The sequence below is a fragment of the Patiria miniata genome, unplaced genomic scaffold (assembly GCF_015706575.1).
Source record: "Patiria miniata isolate m_02_andy unplaced genomic scaffold, ASM1570657v1 HiC_scaffold_7, whole genome shotgun sequence".
Taxonomy (NCBI): Eukaryota; Metazoa; Echinodermata; class Asteroidea; order Valvatida; family Asterinidae; genus Patiria; species Patiria miniata.
The window spans coordinates 31,501,448-31,511,472 of NW_024037074.1; the positions used below are offsets into that span (position 1 = coordinate 31,501,448).

Below are 10,025 nucleotides of genomic sequence, written 5' to 3' on the forward strand. Positions count from 1 at the left end.
TCAAATTGACACATCCTATGACCTCAAAGATCATGATTAACCATATTGTTCACATTAAAATGTCTTTGGTTTTAATAAGAAAAATTCTGAACAATAAGCTTCCATTACCATATCAATGGGAGTTGGACAAAAATCGTGCATGTCTGAAAATGAACACAAAGAAGTTTTTTAATAAAATGCCCTTGACCCTTGTCCTTGGGGCAAGAAAATGACCTCTGATAACTTCTAAACAACCATCAATCGATTCCATGATCCTAAAAAAAATATAACGGTAAGCTTTTTATCCACTGGCTATATTTTAAGAATTTTCATAATATTGGGTCATATCCAAAACTTAGGGGGTGGGATCAAATATTGAGCCATAAGTCCAAAATAAAATGCCACATATTTTTTCATTAAATGGATTTGGTAATTGGGCTAATGTGGGAAATTTGTAAAGCAATGAGTAGGCCTCTATCACCATATCTATGGGAGCTAGGTAAAAAATAATGCCGGTGGGGAAATGAAAATAACGCATTTTTTACCTAAATGACCTTGACTTTTGCCAGAATCACGTGACCTTGACCTCCAGCTATTTTAGAAACCTCGAAAATCGATTCGGCACCCCAAAAAGCCATAATTTTGACACCAAGATTATCAAAATCGGCTCATTGGTCACTAACATATGACATTTAGCGTTTTAATTATTTGCACGGCAGCCATCTTGGAAATATGCAAATTAGGGCATCATGGGACAATTTTTTTCGCTGGCAACATCAAAATTCTTTAATCCAATGTCCTAGGGATTCTAAAAATCATCTTGGAATTTTATTTTAGGGGGGGGGTGCATGGGAACCCATTTCTCCTGCCGTACTAGTACAGGAATGCATTGAACCCTAGTTGTACCACCGTGCCGGATTTGTTTACAAGGATGACTGGGTTTCATTTACGACCATTTTACGAAAATTATTTAGAGGGCGTGCCCAAGCACTAATTTTATGACTGACAGTAGGCTTTTCGGATTGTTTAACTGTACGACAACACAAACAAAGAAAAATACAACTGCAGAAAGTATACATGATAACATTATTGCTTTATTGACGTAATTTCTCATTGAAACACTCTTTTATATTATTTGTCTGTCCCAATGTATTTCTTGCAATTATATCGTTGTAATGTTGACTAGTCTTTAATCATCACTGTCGTAATTCCTCGCTGACGTCTTCTTCATCTTGATGGAACAGTCCGTCAAATTTTATCTGGTGTTTAGGCATAATTCTGCTGAGAGCCTTTTGTACGTCAATGCCCTTAAAGATTGTTTTCTTCGAGATTGTCCACAATATCTTGATGAGTATCGTTATCTTTCAGATGTAGGTAGCTTGACAGAAAATCCTTGTACTTGTTAAAAAAGATTTGCTTGACTGCCCAGAGGGTCTTCCTATCGGCCTTTTCCTTGGCCTGATCTTCACCCATACCTTCGTTGATGTACTTTTCATGTTTTTTGCTCCACATTTCATGAGTCGCTTATTTGGACTCTTCCAACCAGTCTCGAAAAGTAGCATTGTCTTCTAATTCAGAACTAGACACATCTTCATCGTCATCTTCTACCTCCGAGTCCGTTTCCGAGTCCGATTCATCCACGTCAGGATGTTCAGATTGAATAACCTCAATCTCAAAATCATCGTTAACCCCATTAATTTTAGATTCATCTTCAGCATGAGCTTCTTCTGTCACAAGCATGAGGTTTGACTGCAGAAATAGTATTCATGTTGAAGTTATAAAGGTTGATCCCCGAATGACAAGAAACGGATGAATTCATTCAATATTATATTATGCCAACAACTGTTATGTGATGTCTGAGCTCATTCGCACATTCCCTGCGCATGCTCCCTGTGCGGCTGTGCGCTCTTTGTATTCATGTTGCTCATAACGATGCTTATTTGCACAATCCTTGCTCTTTTCTTGCTCATTTGCTCAATCTTTGCTCTTTTCTTGCTCATTATTTCATGTAGGGGACGTCAACGAAAATGTAACATTTTTTGACTACATGACAAAGAATAATGCGACAGGGCCAATGATCCAATTAATTCTTTGCCTGACAGGAGGCTTTCCCGATTGTTAAACTGTAAGAAAAAGACAACGCTAACAATAGGTCTCGTTCAAATGACGTCATTTCCCATCCACGTGCATCGGAATTTTGAGCGTGATGAGTAAAATTAGCAATTACTCATTTACTCATGAGTAAAAATGAGTAAAATGAGCAATTACTCATTTACTCATGAGTAAATGAGTAATTGCTCAGTTACTCATGACTGGATTGCACTGGTAAAAGTACCCAATCATGCAGGGTTTTGCATACGATCTAGAGTCACACCATCAGTACGGGAGCTTCCAGTTTTTCTTAATATGGACCTTTCTTGAAATTCAGTTCGGTAACACAAGACATTTTGTGTCATGTCTTTAGAAACCAGAATCGTATGAATTTGAGTAATGTGTCTAAATTCAGTTCACGAATCTCATAGGCTTCATCCATTTTCGATTTTTTTTTAATTCACTTCTTTAATTTAAAAACCAATACCAATATATTTTGGTGACCGACTACATGATCACTGCGGCGACTACAGGATTACTTGCAGAATCAAAATCTTGAAGAAAAATCACAAATCGATCGGACGGCTGACGTAATCCTTCCCGTACCCATTTCAAATCGTATGATATATTAACTCAATCACGTGATATGTTTCACGTATGCGTATTAAGGTAAATAACTTTGTGTCCGGGAACCATTTTAGGCGGACAATTCGATGATTAGTCGGATAGCCCTTGAGGGCGCTCTTGAATTAATTGTTGAGCAAGAAGAACGGTTGGTTAGTAGCCGGCGGGATATCCATGTTTACGTCTGTCCGAGTGCGCCTGGATAGTCGACCCGGGTCCACGGAGAATACCCTGGGCAGCTGGGAAGGACGAGGTGGAAACCATGTTGTGCCCCATTGCTTTCAGCCCTTCAACGAGATCCTGCAAACAATAAATGGCTTCGTAATTCATTTCGTATCACTTCCGATCAGTTTCTCGTAACTTCAACCTCGAAAAAGGGGACTCGTTAGCCTGGGTTGTTTCTTGTAATGTCTGTTCTCTTCAAAAAATTCGTCGGGTTGTTTTTTTTTCCAAATGATAAATCATGGACGAGTCTTAAGTGAAAATAGTTTGGTTAAACTGGAAATAAAAAAACCTAGGTTATGTTTCCCCTTCACGGCAAAGCGCTGGCGCAATGCTTCTCACTCGTAATATATTCGGACATTGATACCAATAAAGGACATCAATCAGTACAATCAGTAAAATTCCAAAACTTGTCTTTTTAGTCTTTAAAAAGTCTATAATGTGCAAATTTTGATTGTATTATATAACCTCAGGAAAGTCCTTTTCGTAGTAGGTACGGTTTAAAGAGGCACTTCGGTAGGGATACACCCTTGGAGAGTCGATCATATCCGACAGCGACTCGCTACCCCAGAGAGAACGCAGCAGCACCTGTTGGGTTGAGAATAAAACCAAACAGCACTTGAAATGAAGGTGCTTTAGACTCTATGCACATATGCCATCAGCGATCTAAAGAGAGAGAGAGATAGGAAGACAACTGGGAGGGACATTCGGAGCCTTTGACATCCCCTGTCGCTCAGGCAAAGAGGCCAGAGGCTTGTGCAGATTCACTTTTTGTGTACATTTTGCGCATGAAGTCTTTCTCTCAATGAGCTCTCGTGAGTCCTGGTGATGAAGTAACAACTCAGCACAGGTCATGCACGGAGTCCTGAGACAAGGTTACCAAGAGGTAAGGCTTCAAAGAGAGAACGTTAGTATGTTATGAACAAAAGAACAAAACCAACAAAACAACTTGATAGTGATGTACTTGCTTATGCCCTGAAGACAATATGATTATGTGGACACTATATTAATTTAATACTGTAAAGTTAAGGGAAAACAACTAAACCGTATTGACAGAGAAAAATCATCCGACGTTCTAGTGATCACTTAATTAGAACGTTTCTGTTGACTTCAAAAAATGTAATACCCCTGTGGGGACCCATTGCTTAACTTAACAAGGTACTTAATACGATTAAGTCTTCCTCACCCATGCATTCGTAGAAATAATTCTCATACTGCCCGAAGACCCGATGACTCCATAGACTCCGTCCTCATCAGCGATGATAGAGGGGCTCATGGTAGACATTGCCCGGACCCCCGGAGCCAGTCTGTTAGCCTCCCATGGCGGTGACCGGCCGTTGTAGTAAAAGCTACCCATGTGGCCATTGAGGAAGATTCCGGTCTGGTTGGAAAAGGTTCTACTACCAAAACTAATACGATATAGGAGGGATTATACGTGTCACCTGGGTGAAGTTTACAAGTACAACTGATACTAACAGATGAGTACATTTTAGAGGTTTTTGGTATAGCGAGCCAACAAGTGCTGTACTTTGATATATCAGGGAGCTAAGAGCACTCACGTTAGACGGTAATTTGCTATAACATGCCTTACTTTGACAGGTGAAATATCTGGACAAAGTTGCGGACTCACTATTGGCCAACTGATGTAGTCATCGACACAGCATCTCCGTGCTCAGAATAGACGCTCAAGTGACTTGTATCTCCATTTATTGTGTCCAAAGCTTCTCCCTCATCGGCTTGCTCTAGGGCTGGCGCTGCTCGGAAGGTATCGGGGAGGCCATTGAAAGTGTCGTAATCCTGACCAGAGGGATACGTCACGTGGGTTTCGTTGATCTTGGAACAGATCGTCCGGGCGTACTCTTTAGACGACAAGGCAGCAACAGACTGATGGGTAAAATTTAGTATTTTGTTTCCTTCATAGTGTTAAGACAGACCATGCTTGTAAATTAAGAGTTTAAGCATATTATATATGATTTCACCAGTATAGGCTTTCAATGCGCAAATCTGATCTTTTTTCCTACTCATCGAGTTCACGTACATTCCGAAAACAATCCCAGCTACCAGCTGATATCTCACAGGTATACAGGCATGGGCGTCGCGAGGGGGGGGGGGGCAAGGGGGCACTTGCCCCCCCCCCCCCCTGGAAAAGCAACCAAAAAAGAGAAAAAAAAGAAAAAAAAAGAAAAAAAGAGGCGCAAAGACAAAGTGGTGTAAATTTAATGAGTTGGGGGGGGGGGGTGGCAAAATGTCCGTACTGGGTAACGACACGACAAACGTGTACATGTAATACCCATGCAGGAATAAGCCAATACAAACCATAGACTGGACTGGGACCTACAATCGTTCCTTGTAACCTGTTACAAGGACACGCCAAGAAACAAAATGTAAGCAGACAACATTGGAACAGTATAGTTTTTGAGGGGGGTAATATTGTTCGTGGTGCAATCGACAATGCCATATAAAATATATTTGAAACACGTTGCTATTTTCTGAGAAAAAAAATCAGTCCTTATTAATACCTTTGCATTTTCCGCTTTGCCGTAATCTCCAATGTGCAGCCGCAGGCCAATAGCAAACGTGCTAGCCTCTATGAAATAGTGGTACATTTTCAATTTGCCCTCGTATGTGTCGAGGTTCACGCTAGCCAAGTTACATTCTGCAAAATGACAAACCACAAGTACATTGTATAAAAAAACCTTTAATTATTGCACTTCTGCACCATAACTCCTATTTTCTGACCCTACCCCCCAAAAAAAAAATAATAATAATAAAAACACCAATAAGCTTTTCACCATCCGCTTATACGAAAGACAATATTGTAGCATTACAGCTTATTGGGTCTAAAGAATATAGGATAATAAATAAAGCAATAAAGGATAATAAATGATAGTCATTGGTGAATGATTCCGACTGCCTGCTCAGTAGCTTCTCCAACATTAAGTTAAGATAGGCCCAAGACTCACCGTCCATAACGCGGACGGTAAACTGCACAAGGTTTCCACTTGATGTTACTGGCGTGGACATTACACGATGCTGCCCTTCCCTCATGCTAAAAGCGACGGGGTGTTCCCAAGTGACGTTGTAACTGGTCAAATCTTCAAAAGTAATAATTCCACCTGTTACAGGTGACAAAAACAGATGCCAAAAATTAGGAGTTTTTGGGGGGAGGGCACTATTTGAGTGAAACATTAACGAATTATCAGAAGTCCACCATATCATCACTGATTCAAGTAAAATGCTACTATGTCGTTTATATCAAAATACTCCAAAAGTGCCATAATTCCACCCAAAAGTCCTAATTTCAGCTCCAAACTCGATCGATTAATTCGAAGTTTAACTAACCCAGCGGAACGGCCATATTGCCTTGTTTTGTTTTTGCATTTTTTTCTTGAAAACTTGACCTCATCTTCCACTTCGGTTGAAGTATTTTTTGCCATGCCCCGTAGAACTTTCTCCGCTACTGCCCAAACATCACGTCTTAAGTTCAGGTGGGGAGCTGGGGAAATGATCCCCGAGTTTATTTTGTCAATTGTAAGGATTTTATATGCTTTATCAGAATGATGCATAGGAATTAACAATTATTTCTTCCCTTGGTCTCTGATATCTTGGACAAGTTTCCGACCCATCTCTCCACCATGAAAGGCTGCCCCGCCCTCGTTAGCAATTGCACGGAGCGTCTGCACCAGACCAGTGGGTGCTGTGATGATATCGCCCTCCTCCATCAACGACCCGTCAGGCTTCGTGTACAGCTGCCTGCATGAACAGAGCGAATGTCAGATAGGTTTGCGCAGTGCTATTCCTTGCTCTCCTACCCTGCGATCTCTGCCTGAGTGCGCAGGATTTCCTCACACCCAAACAAAATAAGTATTAAATACTGCATTTGTGTGCTCCTTCCTGTTTTAACTGTTAAGGCTTCCGAACAAAATGGTCGGTTTTTAACACTTCCGGCGAATTCTTAGTTAAAACTTCTAAACTGGATTAAACATTTACATAAGCCTAAGTTATACTGTTTACACTGAGGTCGACAAGGCTAGCATATGCTCTGCTCAGCTCGGCTCGGCTTTTCGACTCCAGTTGGTTCGATTCGGATAAGCACGGCCTTGCTCGGCTCATAGAGGAGCTCAACCGATAATCCAGTTAAGAAATTGTGTCAAGCTCTATAAAGTCCGCATGCAGGAATACATTAAGAGCACAAACAATCATTCAAATTTACCTAAGAATCGGCCAACGGTCGAAGTCTTTCTCCAGAATTTTCAGGCAGTACGCAGTATGCCATGCGAGCGGAAAGCCGTGTTCTGCCATATCAATGACCGGTGTAACGAGCCGTTTCCACGGCAGTACTCCGTACTTCTGATGTGCTGCCCACAATCCCGCCAACTCACCAGGTACACTTACGGCTTTTGCTCCTGTGCATGATTTGAACAAAGAATTGATGGGAGATTTCCGGTGAAGCATTTGTGTTAAATCAGATAACTGTCATGCTACAATAGTCCCAAAATGTCACGAATAAAGCTGATGCCGATAATCAATGGCTGCGGAAGGCATATCAACACAAACATTTTCCTCAGAGGTTTAGTGAAGCCGGATTGGAATCTGCGACCTCCACGAAGACTAACTTGATGGCAAAGCATTATGAGTTTATGGTCCTGAATGGTTCGATTTTGAAGATGAATTTACAAAATCAGACACCTTTCCAAAAAACAACAACCGATGTCACCATTTTAGGGACAACACAATCTGACTACCAAGTTTGGTGATCTCGACCAATCTGTCTAGAACTCGTCAAGAATTAAATACATGATGTATAAGCAACCGGGCTAAGAAAGGTCCACAACTTTAAAGTAGTTTGGCAAAGATTGGCAAATTGTTGGTGATAAAACCGGAAAATTGTATCAACAAATGGCAAATGTGCGAATCAATATCTTGGAAGGATGCAAAGATATACCGTAGTTGGCTTGATCAGTGTCATTCACAAACATATCAAAATCTGAGGCGGCCGGGGCTTCTTCGACAGCAATGATAGTCTCTGTTGAGCCATCTCTACTGTAGATGACCATAAGCAGCCCCCCACCGAGCCCCGAGCTCTGCGGACTAGCCACGCCCAGGCAAAGGGCGGCTGTTACGGCTGAATCAACTGCCGAACCACCGTCTAGAAGAATGTCCCTGTGGAATAAGTCGATGATAGTTTTATAAATAATGATTACAATAAACACTTTGGTCATTTTAATAGGAAAACTCCGAATCTGCTTCGGATCCTACCTGACGTGAATGGTTGCTACAAACTAATCGGTCGGGAAAGAAATGGGCAACTTTTTCGGGGGGGGGTGGAATCTACCACCCAAAACCTGCATATCGACGTTAAAACAAATCTAATCAGAGGGCATGCTTTCATTACCTTGCCATTTCCGAGCAGGGACCGTGATCTGTAGCCACGGCTGCCTTTCGGTAAACCCCAGTCTGTGGAGATGTGTCATCCTTATCCCCGAGGCCCAGCGTAAGGCCCACGGCGAGGCCTACAGCCGCCAGGATAACCACAACTACCACACAGGCGATCACAATATAACGCTTTCTGTAATAAACAAAGGATGAGTACGTACGTGTTTAGCATTTAATTTCGGACAGCGATATCTGCTCCGAGAAGAGCAGCTTACCCGTTGGAAAACGTAGGCAAACACCTGAGATATGATGCACACTGAGAAAAGTCACTAAAATTGATGACAGAGGATAAGGATCTATTATTTTATCCATCTATTGATAGTCGCGGTGACTTTTTTTCAGGGAAAAGAACATAATTGTCTTCTTTAAACATGTAAACAACTGTTGCTTGCTTCATAACACTTCCAAGATTTCTATCATTCGCGACATATTTGGAGGCCGAGGGTCTTACTGATCTATCGCAAGCAATCAAACAGCTTCATTTAGGCCTATAAATGACAATGACAAAAAAGCACCACATTAAGGACTTTAGTAATGACAGAGAAAAGACTACGTGAAATTGAATAGTTCAACATTTTTTTTCAAATTAATAAGCACTCACCTGACCGATTTGCTTATCTCTTGTGTTTGCAATCTCGTGTATAAATTGCGGGGGTGTTTGCTGATTTGGTACATAGCACGGCAGCCTGTGTTGGCTCGTTGAATAATGCACAAAAGGAACACTATAAATTGATTGAATGGAAATATAGAATTTGGAATGGATGTCGACCACGCAACTGTTCGTTGAATCCGTGTAAATAATAAAACCCTCAGGCTACACAGGTTTAACCTGATTTATCTGGGTACGTACTTTTGAGGTGAGTATAATCATGCATATTATCAGCGATATTGCTTATCGTGGAGTTGCGCATCGGACTTTGGTCACTGACCACGTTCGGCCAATTACCCAGGTCTTTGGTACGACCTACGACCTCAATGATCCTTCATTCCTGACTTGACTTTGATAAGTTGCTGTTAGGCAAGTAAACTGAATTGCGACACGTGGGAAGCACTGCCGGCTGACGGAGAGGGCACTCTCATTGTTAACGGCCGAACCATGTGTTCTGTAGGCCCTAATCCACCCTAGGCACCGGCACAAAACTCATGCTGTTAAATTACAAAGTACTGTACAAATAAAGCCAGGGCAAACTGGTATAGATCTTAGCTCTAAAAGGCTTTTAGCAACAAGGGCGTTAATCGCTTCTTAAAAGTGGGGATGACACATACATGCGTATCTTGGTCAAAACTAATGTGAGTGCAACGCCTAACAGCGTTTTTAATTAAAATAAAATCGTGTTTTTATAACTAACACCATGCTTGCGCTGCGACGAATTGATTCTGTTTTTATCCCAGACATCGCATACAAAAATAAACGCAAATGTAACGCACAGGCAGGCACCAGACTATTGCTCATTTGCATACGTGTGCAAAAATTTAGCACATGCAAATGATCCAATACCAGGGTGAGAGAGCAGGTAGTGGTGGATGCGTACTGTTTGACACTATGGGGACGAGGTGATGAGTCATTTATCACGATCATCGAAGACTGTGTGTGGTGGCCCTGGAGGGACATCAACAACTTTTATCGAAATAGTAATTTCGCAACATCGCAATTTCGTTCACGATACAGCAAT

The 10,025-nt window shown here is 41.5% G+C and overlaps 1 protein-coding gene across 1 annotated transcript; it reads right to left on the minus strand.

Annotated features, from left to right (window-relative positions):
* Positions 1-1,991: 1,991 nt before the first annotated feature.
* On the minus strand, positions 1,992-10,005 carry LOC119745894 (glutathione hydrolase 1 proenzyme-like). Its single transcript, XM_038222560.1, has 11 exons — positions 8,954-10,005; positions 8,312-8,485; positions 7,862-8,079; positions 7,130-7,322; positions 6,506-6,669; positions 5,880-6,032; positions 5,436-5,572; positions 4,547-4,800; positions 4,103-4,325; positions 3,385-3,504; positions 1,992-2,994 (listed from the first exon to the last, which is right to left on the minus strand). The coding sequence occupies exons 1-11, from the start codon at positions 9,025-9,027 to the stop codon at positions 2,848-2,850; spliced, it is 1,857 nt and encodes a 618-aa protein (XP_038078488.1). The 5' UTR covers positions 9,028-10,005; the 3' UTR covers positions 1,992-2,847.
* Positions 10,006-10,025: the final 20 nt, after the last annotated feature.